At 40.7% G+C, this 21,155-nt stretch overlaps 1 protein-coding gene across 2 annotated transcripts in view; it reads right to left on the minus strand.

The window, feature by feature from the left end:
• RTN1 (reticulon 1) overlaps positions 1–21,155 on the minus strand; it is a 220,270-nt gene that overhangs the window by 9,744 nt on the left and 189,371 nt on the right. Inside the window, exon 1 of one of the 2 annotated variants that reach the window (XM_059182233.1) lies at positions 16,109–16,320. The exons of the other annotated variant lie outside the window; for it this stretch is intronic. Within the exon in view, the coding sequence (XP_059038216.1) occupies positions 16,109–16,169 (61 nt within the window). The 5' untranslated portion in view covers positions 16,170–16,320. Of the gene's footprint in view, positions 1–16,108; positions 16,321–21,155 lie in introns of those variants that run through there. 2 annotated transcript variants of the gene reach the window in all.

Genomic DNA, 21,155 nt, shown 5'->3' on the forward strand with positions numbered 1-21,155 from the left:
GCCTCTCTTTCATCCCTGAGAATGGTTCATAAATTCACAGAGAAGAAAAAAGCTGCTGAATCTCCAGCGACCATACCTCTAGGGGTGTGTCTCGCTGGGCTACACCACCTGTGACTTTGAAACAAGACGGAAAGTGCAGAGGTTTGGAAGACCTGTTCTGTCCCTTCGGATGGCATCGATTACATGCATCCTACTGACAAATTTCATGCCTTGGTGGTGGTCTAGAGGTGTGTAGCTCAGTCATACCCACATCCCTGCTGCTAAGAAGGGGCAGTAATGATGAAAACAAAGGTTCTGGAGAAGTGGTCCCTCCATAAGCATGGCAGTGAGTCTGGAGATGCAGCCACAGCCAAAGGTTTCTGAATAAAGATACGGCCTGCCTCAAATGCAAGCTGGTGTGGCCACTCTGGAAAACAGTATGGAGGTTCTTCAAAAAGTTGAAAATAGAGCTACCCTATGACCCAGCAATTGCGCTATTGGGTATTTACCCCAAAGATACAAGTGTAGTGATCTGAAGGGGCACCTGCACCCCAATGCTTACAGCAGCAATATCCACAATAGCCAAACTGTGGAAAAAGCCTAGATGTCCATCAACAGATGAATGGATAAAGAAGGTGTGGTGTGTATGTGTATATTCACAGACACACAAACACAATGAAATATTACACAGCCAACAAAAATTGATATGCAATGATGTGGATGGAAATAGAGGGTATTATGCTAAACGAAAAAAGTCCATCAGAGAAATACAATATTCATATGATCTCACTGATGTGAGGGATTTGAGAAACAAGACAGAAGATCATAGGGGAAGAGAGGGAAAAATGAATTATAAGAAAGGGAGACAAATCACAAGAGACTTCTAATCTCAGGAAATAAACTGAGGGTTGCTGGAGGGGAGGGGGTGGGAGAGATGGGGTGTCTGGGTGATGGACATTGGGGAGGGTATGTGCTATGGTGAGTGCTGTGAATTATGTAGGACTGATGAATCACAGACCTGTACCCCCTGAAACAAATAATATAGGTTAATAAAAAAATATATATATATAAAATAAAAACATATTAAAAAAAAAGATACGGCCCCCTCCAAAGCAAGCAACACTAAAAAGTTAGTAGCTGTCTCACGAATCCTTGGAGCTGACATTTGGACTAAACCATTTTATACAGCATACTCTATTTGCTCACTTATTATGACTTAAAAATCTGAAACACGGCTTTAAATTCTGCAGCACATATCTCATTTAGTTATTTCCCTCTTTCACTTAGACACAGAAAAATTAAGTTCAAAAGAACAAAGCCATGATGCTTCAAATACAATACATAATTTAAGTATTTTCAATATCCTAGTCACCAGATTATGAAAAAGGCATAGAAGCCTTGCTGAAGAATGGTACACCAATTTATTTCCCAAGTAATCAAGTCACAATTTTTTTTACATTAAGATATAATTGACATATAACATGGTACAGGTTTAAAGTGTACAACACGTTGATTGGATATATTTATATATTGTAATATGATTGCCACCAGATCATTAAACTAATACCTCCACCGTAGCACATAATTACCATTTCTTTTGTGGTAAGAACACTGAGGATCAAGTCTCTTAGCAACTTCAAAGTTTATAATACAGTATTGTTAGCCATAAGCACTGTGCTGCATATGAGGACTCCAGAATTGATTTGCCTTCTAGTTGGAAGTCCGTACCCTTTGAGCAACATCTCCCCAGTTCCCACACCCTCTAAGCCTGGTAACCACCATTCTCTTGTTTCTACGAGTTTGGCTATTTTAGATTCCACCTATAAACGAGATCATAAGCATATTTGTTTTTGTCTGTATTTTTTCTATTAGTATAATGGCTTCAAGGTCGATCCATGTTGTTGTAACAAACAGTCTTTATAGAATGTCACATCAAAAAATTTTCAGAAAGAGAAGACACAAAATTCCCATCTTACAACCAAAAGAAAATGGCAGTTGCTTACACTGCCAGCTTCATGGGCAGGGCACCGGGACGCACCTGGTTTACAGAATTGGATACCAGGTGACCAGGTTGAGGAGAGCAGGGGACTTCTCCCATCATACACAGGTATGTAACTAACTGATTGAAGGAACAGTATCGAAAAGGTCACATAGCCTGTGACGACCCTTTGATGCTATAGGGAAATATAAGGGGAAAACAAGAAGTGTGGCAGAGCAAAATATTATTCTCCAGTCTGACTGGAGAGTAAATCAGGGACTGAAGAGGTGGCGTGGAGGCTCTTTTAAAACTGGCTAAGGATCCCTCAGCAATGTGAGGCTGGAGAGAGAATTTACTGTTGAGCTGATCTGCCATCCATCCCCACCTACTTCTCATCTACCTGGTCCACCAATGACATGAATGCACAAGATTGCCGTGCTCTGCCATTTTGTTGGGCAAAAATTTGTTCTTTTTCTCTTACAACACTTTTGCGTAGGAAGTAGAGGAGAGAATCATAGGCATGTTTTGATGTGAAGCAAAGATTTTTGTCTCTTTTGAGTGGGGCTGGTTCTACTAGTAGTTTTACAGGGGCAAAGGAAAAGCAAAGTTGCTCTAAAGCCTCTCTCTTCTCCCTGCCCCAATCACCAATTACACTGACCGACATTCTACTATTAGAAATTCAGTCCTTTAGGTTATCCTTTTTATCTTTATATTTATCCTTTTTATGTTTTTTGTTTGTTTGTTTTGGTTTTTTTTAGTTGCAAAGATCCCAGAAAGGGAAAATGCAATAAAGTTTAGCTTGTCATTAACAACAAAATACAAATGAGTTCTCCAAATGATTTTTGTTTTAGAAGAGTTTGAGAGCAGAGTACTAAGGTAATAATCCTTTTCAGGTGGTGAAGAGGGATCTTTTAAAAGACATAACACAAGAAACCCCTGGGCCTCTGAGGATAGGTGATAGAAGGGTGAGGAGAAGGGGTCTCTACAGAAGCGCTGTGGTTGAGTGGATTTGGAGCAACAAATTGAAGTAAGCCTAGGCCTATGTCCAGACCAGCAGGGCTAAAGGCCCCTGGGGAACTGAAGCCTCCTAGCATTTATTCTGTTTCAAGTAGGGGAGGGTGGTGTGGAGAATAAAAAGACAAAAACACCACCATTATCTGCAATGTTGCCTCTTCCCCATTTTGTTCAATTTATTCAGTATTTATTGGGCAAGAACTTTTTTTTAAGGGCCAGGCTTTGTGCTAGGTGCCAGTAATATCAAACCAATGAATTGTTTAAAAAAAGAAACCCACTGCGCAAATAAGTTGTAATCTGTTTTATGACACCCACAGATTCACATGGCAGACATGTTTAGAAACAAATACATTATAAGACAGCATGATTTGTGCTAAAGGGGGCACTCCTTAGTGGTAGAGAAAGCAGGCTTACCCACCTCTGAGATGAGGTGAAGGGGCACGGGAGACCCTACAGAAGTCTTCAGGCAAAGAAAACATAAAATTTGCTACTATCAAGTGAACCTCCACTTAAGTTGCTTAACACTTGTTAAAAATGGTGTACCCTTCTAGAAAAGACTTCTGAATCTCTGGATACCTGGTCAAACAGCTTGAGAATGGCAGGCATCAAGCAGGGGCTTGCCTTATGAGAAGAAACTACGGACAGAGAGTGGACTGTTAGCTAAACAGTATTAGCTCGGCATAGTCATTACACAACAGGTGTTTCGATCAATGTGTTAAGTTTGCTGGAGGCTTCTAATGAGGAGGTTAACAAAAGCGTAATCTTATGACATAAATGGGATGTTTATTCTGGGTACCTTGTGGCACGGTAATCTACGTACATAGATTTTGAAATGTTCAAAGCACTTTTAGACGTTACTGCATTTAAACTTCACAATCAACTGTACTGGATAGGTATATAATAGGTATAACAGATGAAGAAGATAAAAGTTAAGAAATCTGTCTTATGGGAGTTAATGGGAGAAGATCAAACCCTAAGTTTGCTGCTTCCTCCAAAACACAAATTGCCTCTCTCACATTATGTGGTTATAGGCTGAATGTTCCCGAAGCATGCAAAATTAATTTGGCTAAACTGATTTATTTAAGTCTCCTTCCAGAGCTCTATATTTAAAGTGCAAGTTTGTAAGATACAATTATTGGTCATCTATTCATCTAGTAAAACCAATCATAAAATTTTGTGCCTGCCTTTTTTTTTTTTTTTTAAGATTTTATTTATTTATTTGACAGAGAGAGAGAGAGAGAAATCACAAGTAGGCAGAGGGAGAGGGGGGAAGCAGGCTCCTTGCTAAGCAGAGAGCCCGACTCGGGGCTCGATTCCAGGACCCTGAGATCATGACCTGAGCTGAGGCAGAGGCTTAACCCACTGAGCCACCCAGGTGTCCCTCTGTGCCCGCTTTTTTTTTTTTTTTAAAGATTTTATTTATTTATTTGACAGACAGAGATCACAAGTAGGCAGAGAGGCAGGCAGAGAGAGAGGAAGGGAAGCAGGCTCCCTGCTGAGCGGAGAGCCCGATGCGGGGCTCAATCTCAGGACTCTGAGATCATGACCTGAGCCGAAGGCAGAGGCCTTAACCCTCTGAGCCACCCAGGTGCCCCTGTGCCCGCTTTTAAGGAACTGAAGAACTAGCTGGGAGGACTGACATTCATTTTACAAGTGGTGAATGAGTGCCAATATATTTTGTGTTGTTGGAGGTGACAAAAGTTGAGTTCAAGGAAGGGATCGTGCTGGAATTGATGAAAGAGGATGTGGGATGGTTTGTGAATGTAGCGAACGATTTGCTAAGGAGACAGAGTGGATAAAGGGAAATATTATGAAGGATTAATCAACAAGAATGGTGACTAATTAGCCGTGGGAGAAAAGACGAATAGCTAATTAAGGGTGAAGGCAACAATTCAAAGCTGGGTGACTGAGTGATTAGTGTCACTGACAAAAACAGGAAATCAGAGGGTGAGCTGGTTGGGGGTAAAGCGGACACTAGCTTTTAAACCTCCAGGTTCTAATGTGATGACATCAAAGCAGGACATTCAGACAGTCTAGGGAGAGATGAGATAGGGATTACAGGTGAGATGAAGCTGACAATTACAATGCCTCCGAAATTTTTTAAAGGTTAGAAATGATTTATTTTTTTTAGGGTTTGTCATAGTAGCCCTGAGTTAAATGGCCTGTAATATCATAGTCCAATGATGTTGAGATGAATATGTACAGTAGGAAATTGGAAGTACAAGACTGTAATTTAGGAAAGAGGGTTGAATAATTTACATTTGGGTATATTCTGAGTAGAAAGGGTGATTGAGACCATGAGAGTGAAGGAAACTTTCAAGACAGGAGAGACTAAGAAATGCAACTGAGGATGAAACCATAGTTTAAGACTCAAAGAAGTGCAGCTTATCAAAAGAGTCCTGTCTGAGTGTCAGAATGGGGACCCCAATGGTGTAGTTGACAGCAGTCAAGAACAAGGAAGCCCTTCAGGACAAAGAGGCAGACTACAGTGACGGATGCTGAAAACATAAAAAGGTAAATGATAACTGAGAAAGGACTCTGGATTTGGAGATGGAAGGTCATTCATAACTCAGCAGAGTGTACTACCAGTAGTGAGGATGGAAGCCATCTTGTAAAGGGTTGGGTAAATGGTGGGAAATTCAAAGTAATAAGAAAGATGGTGAATACAATGGTAGTTTGGGTGAGTACCAACAAAAGCAAAACTTTAGGTTAAGCAAAGCCTGGGAATATTAACAGAAAGGAAGGAGTGAGCATTTTGGAAAGAGAGATTTGATTGAGCAAAGTCTCAAAGAAGGGGAGAAAGGATGGGATTAATTACAGCTCTTTGTTTTCAAAGGGAGAAGGATGAAAAGAATGGGTAAAGAGGAAGAGACATTTTGGGAACATATGGGTGTGGCTATAGATATACGTTGAGGTGGAAAAGGAACAACATGATGTGGCTGAAAGTGGCTTGAGGTGGATTTACTCAAATCCTGGAAAATGAGTTAGGAGGCTTTCCTGAAACTGAGGATGAGAAGGGTACGGCTTGAAGAGATTAGGAAAGTGCAAACCTGCCTCATTCAGTACAGTAGTGATGAGCCGCATGTGGCTACTGAGTCTATAAGCTACCTATTGGATTTGTAGTAATTTATTTTGGTTGTTGAAAGGCTAATACTCTGGATATGTTGGAGTAATATATTATCACATTCATTTTACCTGTTTATTATTTATTTATTTATTTATTTAACTTTTTGATGAAAAAGCTACTAGAAAACTTAACATTTCTAGTTAGTGGCTCACATTGTACTTTTATTGTATAGTGCTGACCTAGGAAAATACAGTATGTCAAAAAAAGGAATCAATAATAAAACTGCCTGAACATAAAGAGGGTTTGGTTAAAGTTAGGGATCTCTCGTGGATCCAGGCAACAGGGTTGGAGGCTGGGTGTTCCCAGCAGTAGATGGTTGAGCTGAGTGAGCCAGGGCTGTGAACTTGCACAAGCAGCATGGTTGGAGGAGTTGGAAGATTCAAGAGGACAGAATCGAAATGAACAACTCAGGCTCAGGCTGATAATGAAAGGCTGTCAAAACTTGGGAACTCTCGGGCTGGAAGAGTGGCAATGGCTGCATGTGGTCAGAGTGACAGCAAATGGCCCGTGATGATTCAGTGGGAAGGGTAGGAAGTGGTGAAGTGTGATCAGAGAAGAGACTTTGTGTTCCAGTCTGCTGTGCAAATGATGACTTTTCACATTTTAATTTTGCTTAGAGTGATGTAAACTTGTGTAGGAAGCTTTATAGTAGCTGATCCAGAAGAAATGGATATTTGAATAAAATTTCCTTAAAACCTAAGCAAAAAAATAAAAGTCATTCTGTAACTGTGACAAATTACCCCCAGCAGTCTTTGGGTACAACAAAGTATAGACAGCTTTCTCTTCCTCTAATAATCCTTCTAACGCAGAAGGGTCATATAAGAGGTTAAACACTCGAGTCACATTCACTAAGCACACTCACAAAGGCAGGTAAATTACTGTATCGCTTTGCCAAGTATAAAAACTAAAGTTATGTTGCTGAAAACCAAGGAGCAATGCATTGGCTTTGAAATGAGAGATGGGTTCATCCTCTCTATTGAGAAATGGACTGGGCTTGGTGATCTCATCATAGTCCCCAAAACACAAGTGGGAGCCCTTGCTACAGCCTGCCTGGGGCTCACCTGGAACTCATTCCGTCAAGGCTGAACTCGCAGATCTGGCAGATTTGAAGAATCCTGATTTCAAATGCAGAAATCAGTGCTACCCTCATTTCCATAATCCAATCAAGGACAGTAAAAAGAAACAGAAGTGACCCAGGGTTTGAATAGAAATAAAATGCTCTGTCAAATTTCTAGAAAGAAAGCCCTTTGCTTTCTTTCATAATTTTTTGGTTTAGGAAACCATTCTAAATGTATCCAATTATATGATCCAGTAGTGGCACAGTATTCAGAAAGTTTGTACAAACTTAAAGACAGTGGTGCAGCTACTCATATTTTATTTATAAGGCAAAATGTGGTATAAGTAGAGAACATGAATGGCAATAAACTATGCGGGATGATCTTCATTATTGCACCATATTCCTAAGTGTATTTATTTATATTCCATTTTGATCCCGTAAAATGCTATGTGACAAGTGAATGCTACTTCATAAAAGGCCAAGTGAGAAAATTCTGTTTATATATAATATCAACATTTCATCAAAGGATTGTTGAAAAATGATATGCTGTTGACTCTAATTGACTTTTCAGCAAGCTTCCAATAATTGACTACAATACTTGACTACCTTCTGAAAAGAATTAGAGGCTTGAAAAACCTCAGTTCTTTACCACCCTGTGTCCAAAGCCGTGGTAGTCAGTTTCTCTGATTTTCATGAGGCCAACAAAATATCAAAACCAAAAGTTAACAAGAGGAAACAGTAGTAACTTTCCCTACTTTAACTTTCCCTCATTTTGCCATCGAACTGGAGAAACATAATGGGAATCAACTTAATAAAAAAACCTTAAACAGGCACAGAGACCTTCAAAGACGACATCTCCAAGTCATGGATTCTATGAGTTTCCTTTGCCATGAAACCATCTCACACATAAGTTTAAGCTTTAAATGGTAACCCAGGGGCCCTGAGCCTGGGGGAAGCTGCTGGCAGCCACTTCTGCTGATAAAGGCATCTGCAGTGATTCCATTTTCCAGGCCCTTTCTTCTCACTGCTTAAACACAGCCAGTATGACTGTCAAGAGAAAAATGCCAACACTCTTATTTCTAGATGTTTAAATAATTTTGGGGATATTTTGAAAGAGGAGATACATTACACCCAGCATTCTGTGTGGACAGTAAAAGAGCACAGCATTTAATCCACATGGTAGTTCTAACCACCACCCTCTCCTTATGCTATGAAATTAACACAATGATGCTTAGACCCATGGTCACCTTGATGGGATGTACCTGGCCAGGAAATGAAACAGCAGGGCCCAGTGTTTAAGACAGTGTGGCCAGCTCCTCCTGCTAAATCTTTTAGTGATTGGGCTCATTTGGAGGGGTCTCCACAGGGCAACTGGCATCAGAGGGAGAGATGGCCATATGGAGAGAGAGATAGGCTTTGGGCACAATGGTAGCTGAGGGAAACACATGGAAAGATTTGCAAAGTATTAAATAATGGATGTCCTTGTGTGATTTTTCTTTTTTAAGTTTTCTGACTTGATCAAAATACAAAACTGTTCATTTGGTTGGTGGTACTCAATCATAATTAGCCACAAAATCTTGTCTGGGCCACACCAAAAAATCCATCATGGTACTGAAATAGAAAAGAACCATGGAGATAGATAGCTATTGCTTCCTTTATAAAAATTGAATATATTTAACATTTCTTACTAAGACCATAAGGGCAAATGCTTCTTGAACTAAAATGATAAGGAAAAGGAATGATCTCTCATTGTACCTTTGTTCCTGTCAATAAACTATGTCCTTTTTTTTTTAAGTTTTTTTCTTAAAGATTTTATTTATTTGACAGAGATCACAAGTTGGCAGAGAGGCAGGTAGAGAGAGAGGAAGGGAAGCAGGCTCCCCACTGAGCAGAGAGCCTGATGTGGGGCTCGATCCCAGGACCCTGAGATCATGACCTGAGTGGAAGGCAGAGGCTTTAACCCACTGAGCCACCCAGGTGCCCCTATTATGTCCTTCTTGATCCCTATTACCAGTATATTGGACCTGCAGTTCGGTATAGTGTTACCAAAAGCAAGACATGCTCATTGTTTAATGGGTAGAACTGTAATAAATTCTAAAAATTGAAACCTGTTACGTTTGTACTTTTCATCTCTTCAAAATCAACATCAGTTTGGGCAAAGAGCTTGTAAGTAATGCTTGAATTACAAGACAACTTTACTCAGATTTAACTTAAAAATATAGTTTAAACATATTTGGAGGACACAGAACTCTATACTTTAAACTTCTAACAAATCTTTTTATTTTATAAAGGTTTTATTTATTTATTTTAGAGAGAGAAGGGGCCTGCCTGAGCAGGGGAGGGGCAAAGGGAGCGGGAGAGAGACAATCTCAAGCAAACTCTGCACCAAGTGTGGAGCCGTACATGAAATTTTATCTTATGGCCCTGAGGTCATGACCTGAGCTGAAATCAAGAGTCACATGCTCAACCCACTGAGCTATGCAGGTGTCCCACAAATTTCTTATCTTATTTGAAATATATGCTACAAATCTGGAATATATTTACAATGACCCAGATTTTAATGCAATTATTATTGTTGTCATCTAGGCCAACGATGGTTTTTAAAGAATTATTAATGTCAAATTCTTAGCTTTCAAACTGTGAGCTTAATTATAAGGCAGTCATGTTTCTTTGAATAGTTGTGTGTACTTTCATAAGAACTGGAAAGATGACCATATATAAATATTAATACTTAGTCAAATGTATACACAACTTGGGAGACCAGGTTGAGATGGATGGGAAATTTTGTGGTCACATACATTTAATAAATTCCAAAAAACAAGTGCTATTCTGGAAGTCATCTACCCACATTAGCTTTTGTTTGCTGGATTCGGTGAATATTAACTTTTTTTTTTCCCCAAGATTTTATCCATTTATTTTACAGAGATCACAAGTAGATGGAGAGGCAGGCAGAGAGAAAGAGGGAAGCAGGCTCCCTGCTGAGCAGAGAGCCCGATGCGGGGTTTGATCCCAGGACCCTGAGATCATGACCTGAGCCGAAGGCAGAGGCTTAACCACTGAGCCACCAGGTGCCCCTTTTTAATTCTACTTTAAGTATAGTAACTTAGAATATATCAATTACTTCACAGATTCTGTTCCCAAATGTATTAACTAGTCTGAAGATGAAAGAGAATTGAATAAAGAATATAATTTCAAATATAAGAAGGAATGGGAAAGAAGGAGGCAGGGAGAGGGAGAGAAAGAAAGAGATAGAGGGGAGGGGGGTAAGGGAGAGAGGGGTAGGGAGAAAGAGGGAGAGACAGAAACCGTTTCAAAATAATGAAGAAGGAGTGACCTGCTCATTAAGATGGAATAGAGGTCTGCAATCAACAATCCTCATGCTTCAGTCATATAGTATCAGGAATATTATTGGGGTTTTTAATGAAATAAATATTAATTCATGGAAATCTGAGAAAATCATAGATTTGAGGATGTAGATTTAGATCAACATTTTTGTCAACCTTTCTCACCCATGACAGATCTTCCTTAAAAAAAAAATAAAATAAAAGACCCTGCAGAGGGTCCACTTGTACAGTCTAAAACCAAACATGAAAGTAAAAAATTATTCTGATCTATTGATGTTTATCACAGACTTTTTCTTAATTTTAGAAGGTAATAGCTCATACAGTAAAGAATCATGTCAGAAGCTCAGCAATTCTCTCATTTTCACATCAGTTTCTTCCATTAAATTACTTCAAATACTTTTTGAAAATATACAATCTTGTTTTATAAAAGCTGTTTTTATTGGCAAGTCCTCTAGCTTCTTGTTAAATGGTATGGAGATATTTGACAATATTCAGCAAATATTAACGCTGATTTAATGCTGGCGGTAGGACTTTGGGTGAGTTGTGACTTTCATTTGAACTCCTCTTTGAATAAATGGAAATTTTCATAATGTGTATGTATTGCTTTTAGAAAAAGATTAAAGCCATTATTCTCTCCCCAATCTTTGGAATATTCCCTTAGAAAAATTTCCTTGAAAATAATCATACACAGTGAAAAAGTAGAGTTTTATTTTTCAATGGAGTAATAGCTACTCATATTTCATATATTATTTGTATAATGAGAGTTTTCTTTCATTAAAAAAAAAAAAAGTCCCCAGGGGCACCTGGGCAGCTCAGTTGGTGAAGTGCCTGACTCTGGAGTGTGGCTCGGGTTGTGATCTCAGGGTCCTGGGATGGAGCCCCACATCGGGTTCCATGCTCAGCATAGAGTCTGCTTCAGATTTTCTCTCCCTCTCTCTCTGCCCCTCCTATCCCCCACCACAACCACACACACTCATACTCCTGCACTCATGCACTCTCTCGATCTCTCTAAAAAAAGAAAAAAACATCTCCAGATTCCCAGCTAAGCCCGTTGCCCCATTGGATCTCATTAGAATCCGCAGGGAGGGAGCCTGCAAGTGTAATACTTCTGTTGTAACATTTACACAGTATTATAATGAGATTCTGTCCAAATAAAAGGTGTTTGATAAAAGGTTGTATTGGTCTGCCTTTATGTGAGTATTATCTTGATCAAATGTCATCTTCAAAACACAAGCATTTTTTTCAATTTTTGTCACTACAGCAGACATGTTTTTCCTGTGTATTCTGGGATGCTTGGCTGTTTTCAACTAGCACCTTTCAGAATAGACCACCATGAACAGTTTTTCCACAGAGCACTGTAGACCAGTGTAAAATATTTTATTTTGTAAAAAAACAGAAATACTTTTGAGTTATATTCTCTGGAAAGTGTTTCACCCTTCATTAATATTTTACACACTGGGCAAGCTGTAACTACGGAATGCTGCAATACAGGGTCAAGTGAGAATTGAAAGCCCCAAACAGGTGACAAGAATCAACCCAGTGTATTCCCAAGCATATTGCCAGGTAAATTTGTCAAGCACAGTGATATCTGGAAAAAACTGTCTTTTTTTTTTTTTCAAATATTTTATTTATTTATTTGACAGCAATCACAAGTAGGAAGAGAGGCAGGCAGAGGGAGAGAGAGGGAAGCAGGCTCCCTGCCAAGCAGAGAGCCTGATGGGGGGCTAGATCCCAGGACTCTGGGATTATGACCTGAGCCGAAGGCAGAGGCTTAACCTACTGAGTCACCCAGGCACCCCTGAAAAAAACTATCTATGAGCACAAAAAGAATGATAGGGATGAGTGATTATGCTCAAACTTTATTCCCCTGCCCCAGTACTATTTGGATTTAGGCAGTATGATAAAGTCATTAACAGCAAAGCTTTCAGAATCAGCCTGCCTTATGTTTGGGACCCAGTTAAGTGGGAGGGCATATTCCTGGCCCTCTCTGCCTCAAACCCCTCAGTTTCCTTCTCTGTAAAATGGGAGTAAGATAATCATCTCATGAAGGCTTAATTAAAGACATGTAGCAAGAGTTTAGGATAGCTACAGGGACATAGCTGATATTTATAGAGAATTTGGGATGATTAATCGATGACTGTGGTAAGAATGACAACAATGGCATAAACTGATCAAGACCACTGACTTGCTGATAAATTCTGAGCTCTTAAGGGAAGAAACTATATGAGAAATACCGTGGCAGAAGTCAGTGGAAGTTCACTCCATAACTCAGCATGAGTAAAGGACATGGAGTGCTGTCATGGGAAGAGTTCTGGATTTGAAGCAGGCACCTTCTCACTACTCACTTCAACACTTAGCAAAAAACCGTGGGTAAGTCACTTAACCTCTTTGAGTCTCATGATGACCAAGAGTAAACTGAGAAGCTCCTAGGAGAAGACACTTGGAAAAATGAAAACGATGTAAATGTGGGATTACTAAGCCCACACAATCACCATTACCTGCATAATTCATATTCTTAGAAACATCATTGAGGAAAAAGTTATCTACCATAGAGGCCGATGGCAAAGCAGTGGGAAGTGAGGGGTTCTGTGGTCAAACAGCTGAGGCTTGAATCTAGCCTCTTCTGGCAATACTAGCCATGTGCCTTGGTGGAGGCCTCAGCTTTACTTACAAAATAATAATAAAATTTACACACTACAGGATTTGTGAGCATTAAATGCAATGATGCAAGTAAAGCATTTAGTAAACATGCCCCCAACATATGAGTATTATTGTGATCTGTAATGTTACTATCTCTATAGGTGTCTTATTAGGTTATGGTTTTATTTTGCTTCCATTTCCCTGAGTTGGGTGGGCTTTGGTTTATAACCAATATTGGCAGTGGTATCTTTTTTTTTTTATATTGGAAGCAGGATCTTTGTAATGTATACATGAATGCATTAATATACTGTAATGTAATGTATTACAAAATCTTCATACTAGTGCACTGTGGACTTCAGACTCTCTTTAAGTGCTCCTGTTTCTAGCTGAAATCTTACATGTTAATAAAGTAAATATAAGTTCCTTTTGCATAGGTACTACAGTTCTTATGACAATTGTATCAGTGCCAGTTGAGTCTTCATGAAATAGTCAACGGGCTGCAATTTCTCCATGGAATGTTTAATAATATGGAGAAAACCTGAAGCTCACTTTCTTTATTCCCTTTCACAAGCAAAACTCTCACCTGTAATACTTCTGGAGGACATTTCTCAACAATGGTACCCTGCGTCCTGCAACCATATTCACAGTTGCTCCTACATCACACCCATTTCATTTCTACACCCAACTCTGCTCTGCTGGGCTATGGACTGGGCTCACTAAGAATCATTACACACCAACCGTGGCTTCAACCCCAATTGAGTATTAAACTCACTTGAGGATCCTCAAAAAAAATATTGATACTTGACCCAATTGAATCAGAACCTCTAGGGGTGGGGCCCAGGCATCCTTTGTGTTCCTCAAAGCTCCCCAGATGATACTAATGTGTAGCCAGGGTTCAGAACAGCTGTTTTTGATAATGAGGAACTAACATGAAGAAGATACATGGAAAACGTTAAACAAAAATCTTAATATAGATTTATTTTAAATGAAATTTCTCCTAGTGAAAGAAAAAGTAATAATTTATTTCTTAATATTTCTCTTTGGTGCCTATAAACCCACCCACCCAGTTATTAGTCAATTTTCAAGATAATGGCTTTGTTCTATCTAACAAAAGGAAATCAATGGTACTGAAGATGACCAAAGGTCACGGAGTGTAAAAGACCTACAATGATCTTGCATTAATCTTCACAAGTAGCTGTATATTGAAAATGAAAATGATTGTTTTCAATAGACAAATGATGACATTTGTGTTATTTTCTGATTATAAACAGCCATGCGCTTTTTTAACCCCTGCAGTGAGAAGGTTGACTGAGGCGAAACACATAGGAATATAATGAAAATAGTGTTTTATATCTTGTACCAACAAAAATGAAAATCTGCTATGCTTTGGCATCTACTTTTTGTAAGAATAGAAGAAACCCATAATCATAGTCTAAAAACCAACTTTTTTAAATGTCTTTGCAACCAACCTAAACTTGATATTATATCACGCCATAGTTGTCTGTGAAGTGTTATCAGAATAAACTGGATGAGTCTAATACCTAAGAATGAAACGTCACCAACCATTTTCACAACTGCCTTCTGTATAAAATATGCGACTTCATATCACTGCCATCATTCTCTAAAATTATGCCCCTGAATTGCCATCCATTTATTTCCTAGCTTTTAAATATATTAGGACCATTTATTTACTTTTGACAGTTGTATTTCTAATAGACCCACATAATTTGAACTCGACTGTTCCATTTTATGTCACCACCACCCAAACCAACGAATAAGAGATAGCTAATGTGCTCTTAATTCTGACGTTCACGTTTACTTTATCTTTGCTTAAAAAATTTACTTAAGAAAAACCTTACAGGGGCGCTAAAGATGAAAAGCCATTCTATTCTTTCTGTCGTATAAAATGACAAGGGGAAGATGCCAGATTAAAAAAAAAAAAAAATCAGCTTCTGCTCCAGAGTATTTTTGGTCCCCTGAGGAACACTGCAACCCTTCAGGTTAAGCCAAATGCGCCTTCTTCAGAACCTTATTTGTTAAAGATTAAAAGACACTTCATCTTATGAATGCCCGAGTTCAGCACGCATAATTCATTCTTCCAAATTCTCTCTTTCTCCTCATAATCTCAAACTGAGCAAGGTGAAGGAGGGAATCTTAATGTAACAAAGGAGAGATGGATGTGTGAAGTATGAGGCTGAATAAAAATGGCTGAAAAGCAATCCCAGCGAGGCTGGAGGGTGGCCACACCCAGTGCTAATATGGACTGTTTCAAAATAAATCTGTTCTATCAGAGGGCACTTTGCACTGCTTTGTATTTCCCCTCTATTTGTATCGCAGATACCCATTCTTAATAAATAGTAGTTACAGGTCACCCAAATGACAGACAAAAACCCTGAAATATTTCAAAGTGAACCATCCTAATATGTGGCTACGCCATCATATTTTCAGGATTTCCAGAGCTAGTCTGCATTTCCAGTCTCCTTTGTGTGACCACAAATAACAACCCTGAAATGGGTGTGTCCCTCTCAAAAGGATGCACTAGAGCCCTCTCACTTAATGGTTGTATCAGGAGATTTCAACCTTTCAGAAATTAAATGGCCTGGGATGCATGGAACAATAAGAAAGCATTTTAACTCCGGGGCTGAGAAGAGATTAAACAAGTACTGAACAATCAACGGATGCCAAAAGAACTCCCGGAGGAGGCAACTGATGCATTATTTAAATTTCTAGCATTACAACAAGAAAACAAAGGGGTGGGGGTGGGGGGTTTTAAAAAAAAAAAAAGGAGGAAAAGAATCCAAACACCATCCTAGTTGATTTTTGACATGACAAGTTTACTCCCCCCAACAGAAAGCTCTCGGGTATGAAGCATGCATAGGTCCCACAGGTGAAATGCTGCACAATGGCCGAGTCCGGGTCCCGGGGTTCCCGTGCACCGCAGGCATGCACTACTGAAATAAATAGAATACCCTGACTTTTCCAGTTGCTCCATACACAGTCCATCTTGGTGGAGTCGGCAGTGGCCTGCATCTTGCGGGCTTGGGGGGCTCGCCGTTGCTGTCCTCGGGGGCGCGGAACTGGCACTCAGGGTCGGCGCCGCGGCTGCAGCGGCAGGGCTCGCGGTGGCCGCGCGGCTGCAGACTGACTGAGGCTGCACCAGCCGGCGCGCGGCGAGGGGCGGGCGCGTCGCGGGCGCCGCAGTCTCCGCTGCAGCGAATCAGCGCGGCGCGGCCCCGGGGCTGCCTGCGCGCGCGGGGCTGGGGCCGCCGCTCGACGCGAGAGCGCGGGCTCCGCCGGCGGTCCTGGGGGGCGGCCCCGGATGTGGCGGAGCCAGTTCTAACCCAGAAGGCACAAAAGCGGTCAAGGTGTGGGGAGATGGGAGAAGAGGAGGGCAAAAGTGCCAAGGGTGGTGATCAGAGTGCGGCACTTGGACCGTTCCAGGGAGTTCTTGACACAGGGCGCATATTCTAGAAATTTCTGAGACACCTAAGAAACCTGTTGGGTAAGACGCAGGAGATGGCAGTACGAATGTATGGCTTTCAGGAGAATGCCCCCTCCACCCAACCCTCCCCGTTGTCCCCATTGCTCACTCACCTCTCTTCTCCATTTCTTTACATTCTGGCCCTGATTTATTTTAAGTGCCTGGCATCTTCCAAGCAATTGCCAGATCTCTTCCTCTTTCTGGAATGTTCTATGGCTATCCAAAACCTTTGTTGGCAAGCCACAATCACTGTAAAGAATCCTGCTGCTCAGGAGGTCTTGAGTGTTTTTCCTGCTGCCCCTCTTCTCCAGCTCAGTTTGTGGTTGGAATGAATAAATACCTATCAGAATACGGTGCCTGTAGGCTCCAGTGCAAAGCCCTGGACTCTGGCATGTGGAGTTATTGATCACTGCATGGACACTCCAGGAGGTCAGTTGTGGAGACATCCAACTCAGGAAAGCAAAGGGTATTTGCTCAAAGATGATGCCTCAACAGCATCATCTTTGGGATTAAGTGTTTGGGGGCAGATGGAGGTGGGCTGTGTGTATCATTTGGGAGATAGAAAGTAGGTTTCCAAACCCAGTGAGTCAAGAGACTCAAGTCCCCAGTTACAATGCAGATGTCAATGGGAGGAGGAGAACAGTGGGCGGTGACCTACTATTTAAATCTCACCATGATATACTTCATCAGATTATACACCAAGAACTTGAGATAATGGACGGGGGGGATAGGTACATTTTGATGAGCAACATGTAGAGACAGAGAGAAAGGACTAGAATTTGGACATTGTCTGGGGAAGGCAGTCCTAGTGGCAGGACCCTTAGGGAGACAAAATATAACATGGGGCCAGAGGATACCTTCAGAACTACAGGGGCATAGAGAAGGAAGAGTCCCCATTTTACTCGTTGTGGCACGACATAATCTTTTATAAAGTATTTCTCTCTCCCTCGAGGATAAATGGAGTCTTCACGATTCTTCCACAGTTCCCAAAGAGGTTCCTTGCCAGACCCAAACCAACATTTGCACATCCTGCATCAGCAAGGACTTAAAGAGAGTAGTCTCAAGGTTATGCTTGTAGCTATGATTTATCTTTCATTTTATGAAGAGTATACACTTTAAAATGTGATCTTTGGGATATTATGTATATATGTATAATTAAAATGCAAACTTCCAGAGAAACCAAGCTTCTCTCTATTGGTCTGTAACATAACTGAAATTACTAAGGAAGCTTAATAAGAATGAGACCAGGAGGATGATTTGGCACTTCTGGGCAGCTGAAATCTCCTACAAGAAGAAGAGGTGTCAGAGCTCCCATGGGGCTGACAGGAAGGAAAAAAGTTATTACAAAGCACTTTTCAAACTGACCTGCTCCAGTGAATGTAGTGATGTTTTTAGATTTATATTTCCAACCCTACCCCAAATTTTTTTCATCATCACGGTCATGTTTGGGAATTCAGTCAGAAAATACTGAAAAGACATGTTTGTGATGGTCTGACCAGCAGTGAATTCTCGCTGTATGAAGTAGGGCTGGACAAAATAAAAACAGGTGGGAACAAGACTCAGAAGGAAGCAGGTTGCCATGTGGGCTGCCTATCCTGGCTCCTTTTCAGTTGAAAACCTTTGGAACCTTGGCCACTAGGAGGCACTGCCAGTCAATGATAGTCCCAGTCATCAGTCCTAAATCCAGCTGGTGCCCCTTTCTTCCCCCCCAGTTACCTTTACTGGCGAGTACTAAGTGTCCACCATATTAGCAGAGCCCTGTTCACGGCTAATCTGATGGGCGGTACTGTGCAGTGAGCTGAAGGCAGCACATCCCTGGCTGGGGAGGGCAGGAAGAGGCTAATTCTCCCTCAAGTGGAGGTAAGCTGTGTCAGCCTTCTTGGGCCATGTATTTTCCTGGGCCACCAAGTTGACCTTAGAATGTCAGCTGTGCTGAAAGACCACATTCTTTTCAGTCATGCTGAATCTGAAGACAGAAGCTTGATGATGCCCAGAAATTCAAGACAGCAGTCTGATAGTTGAAGGTTGAGGTAAGGCATCTGATGCCACAGAGACACACAGCAGTGAGATACGTATTGAGGGGCTTTAGGTTAAGGCGTAGGTGGTAGGAGAAAACATAAATGAATGTATTAAAGAAAAATAAGGCATAAAAGTGTGAAGAACTTGATTGAGAATTGGGGGATGTGGGTGTTGAGACCCACTTCCGTGGCAGAAATTAGTTATGTGGCCTTCAGCGAGTAGTTATCCCCTTTGGACCTTTCTCTCACAATGAGAAATGAATTATACAAATGAATTACAGCTTTAGATGCTTGTGTCTGTGAAATAATAAGAGTTTCTTTTTTGCAGACATTGTAAGCAGGTACTTTCTATGCACAAGTACCCACACAGTATTAATTAAAAGCTCTTGCCAAGATCAAAATGATAAAATGGGTAGAAAAGATATGTAAATTGTCCCTGAGTGGTGAAAGAAAACAGAAAGCAAAATAAAGCTTGCTAAAAGCAGGCAGGAACTGCCACTGTCTTTAAACCAGGAGAGAACAGACGGGCTTTGTACACAGCCAGCTCAGAACTTGGTTTAGGTGCCTGCCAGGAGGGGAAGTGAGGTCTTTAGTTTTCAGGATGAAATCATGCTGTAGGCATTCAGTTCAAGGAAAAACAAGATTGTCAAATTCTGAAATCTCATTCCAGATCAAGAGAAATGTTGAAGACCTCCATGCCCAGAGTGGCTGTATGGCATCTGGGTTTTGTTGCCCCAGGACTTTACTGATGAGAATCAGTACACCTATATTGACACATTTAGTCAATAAATAATTACTGAACACCTACTGTATTTTAGACACTGTTCTAGGCATAAAGCAAAATTTCTACTTTTTTAAAAAAAGTTTTTATTTATTTATTTGACAGAGACAGAGAGAGATCACAAGTTGGCAGAGAGGCAAGCAAAGAGAGAGCAGGAAGCATTCTCTCTACTGAGCAGAGAGCCCGATGTGGGCCTCAATCCCAGGACCCTGAGATCATGACCCAAGCTGAAGGCAGAGGCTTAACCCACTGAGCCCCCCAGGAGCCCCGCAAAATTGCTACTTTTAGAAGTTTTATGTTAGTAGGATAGGCAGATAATAATAAAAGAGGTAAATGTATATTTAACTTGTGGACAGGTGTATAGGGTTCCAGAAATAAAGCAGGTAAAGGGGATAGAGAGTGGGAGTGGGGCTGAAGTTTTCTATTTTATGAGGAGGGTCAGGCAAAGGCCTATCTTGTAAGGTAAAATTAAAGCAGACGCCAAACTAAAGAGGAGAAGGCTATTTAGCTATATGAGAGAAGAGCATTTACAGATGCACTGAGTTTCAGGACAGAATGTAATAGCTGGTAAACTATAGGCAGCTCATAGAACCCCATGTTTGGGGTGTGTGTATGTGTGTGTGTGTGTGTGTGTGTGTGTGTGTGTGTGTGTGTTTAATGCTCTGAGAAATATAGCAATTGGAAGAAAAGGCACAAACCAAAAAAAGTACTTCATTATGATCAAAGAACACTCAGAACTCTGCTTTATGCCATATGGAATAAGGAAATTTAAAGTAACAACCAATTTGGCACATAACCCACAGCACCAAAATAATGCATAAATTGCCTTTAAATCGAACAAGAGCTTAGCACTTGTTATTTGCTGGGTGCTTTCTCATATGGTATATACCTAGTTGTTATAGACCCTTATGAGGTAGATAGTGTTTACCTTCATTTTCTTGATTCATTCATCCATTCAATCTGCAAACATTTATGGTGCCCAAACTGCCTGATTCTGTAAATACAAAAGGAACTGCCACTGGAAGCTGGAGTTTAGTGGGGGAGATTTACACATAAATACATAAATGCAATCAACAGATAGGTGTATGAGCAGGAAAGAGTAGATACACAGTGATTAAGGGGAAGAAAAGGTTTTAGGAGAGGCTTCAGGAAATAGATGATAATAAAGCTGAGTTATAAACCAAAAAATAGGATCACCAGTCTGAGTGATGGGGCTTTCCTGGCATATAGATATGGAAACTGAAAACACAGACAGCTGCAGGGGACAGTGAGACAGGGCCAAGTAATAATACTGTCAGTAAATGAAGGAAATGCTGTAGAGTTTCAAGGGGAGGAATAACATCTTGAGAAGTTGAATAATTTATCCAGATTTGGCTTGGGATTTTCCAGAATTGTTAAAAGACATATATTTTGGCCCTGAGCAAGACAAGAGGAAATCAATACCCTGACCCACATCAAAGTGAAACTGCAGGGCATCAAAGACAAGAGGAAATCTTAAAAGTAGGCAAAAGTGGGGGCGCCTGGGTGGCTCAGTGGGTTAAGCCGCTGCCTTCAGCTCAGGTCATGATCTCAGGGTCCTGGGATCGAGTCCTGCATCGGGCTCTCTGCTCAGCAGGGAGCCTGCTTCCTTCTCTCTCTCTCTGCCTGCCTCTCAGTGTACTTGTGGTTTCTCTCTGTCAAATAAATAAATAATAAAATCTTTAAAAAAAAAAAAAAAAGTAGGCAAAAGTGAACAA

This window comes from Mustela lutreola, chromosome 7 (assembly GCF_030435805.1).
Source record: "Mustela lutreola isolate mMusLut2 chromosome 7, mMusLut2.pri, whole genome shotgun sequence".
Taxonomy (NCBI): Eukaryota; Metazoa; Chordata; class Mammalia; order Carnivora; family Mustelidae; genus Mustela; species Mustela lutreola.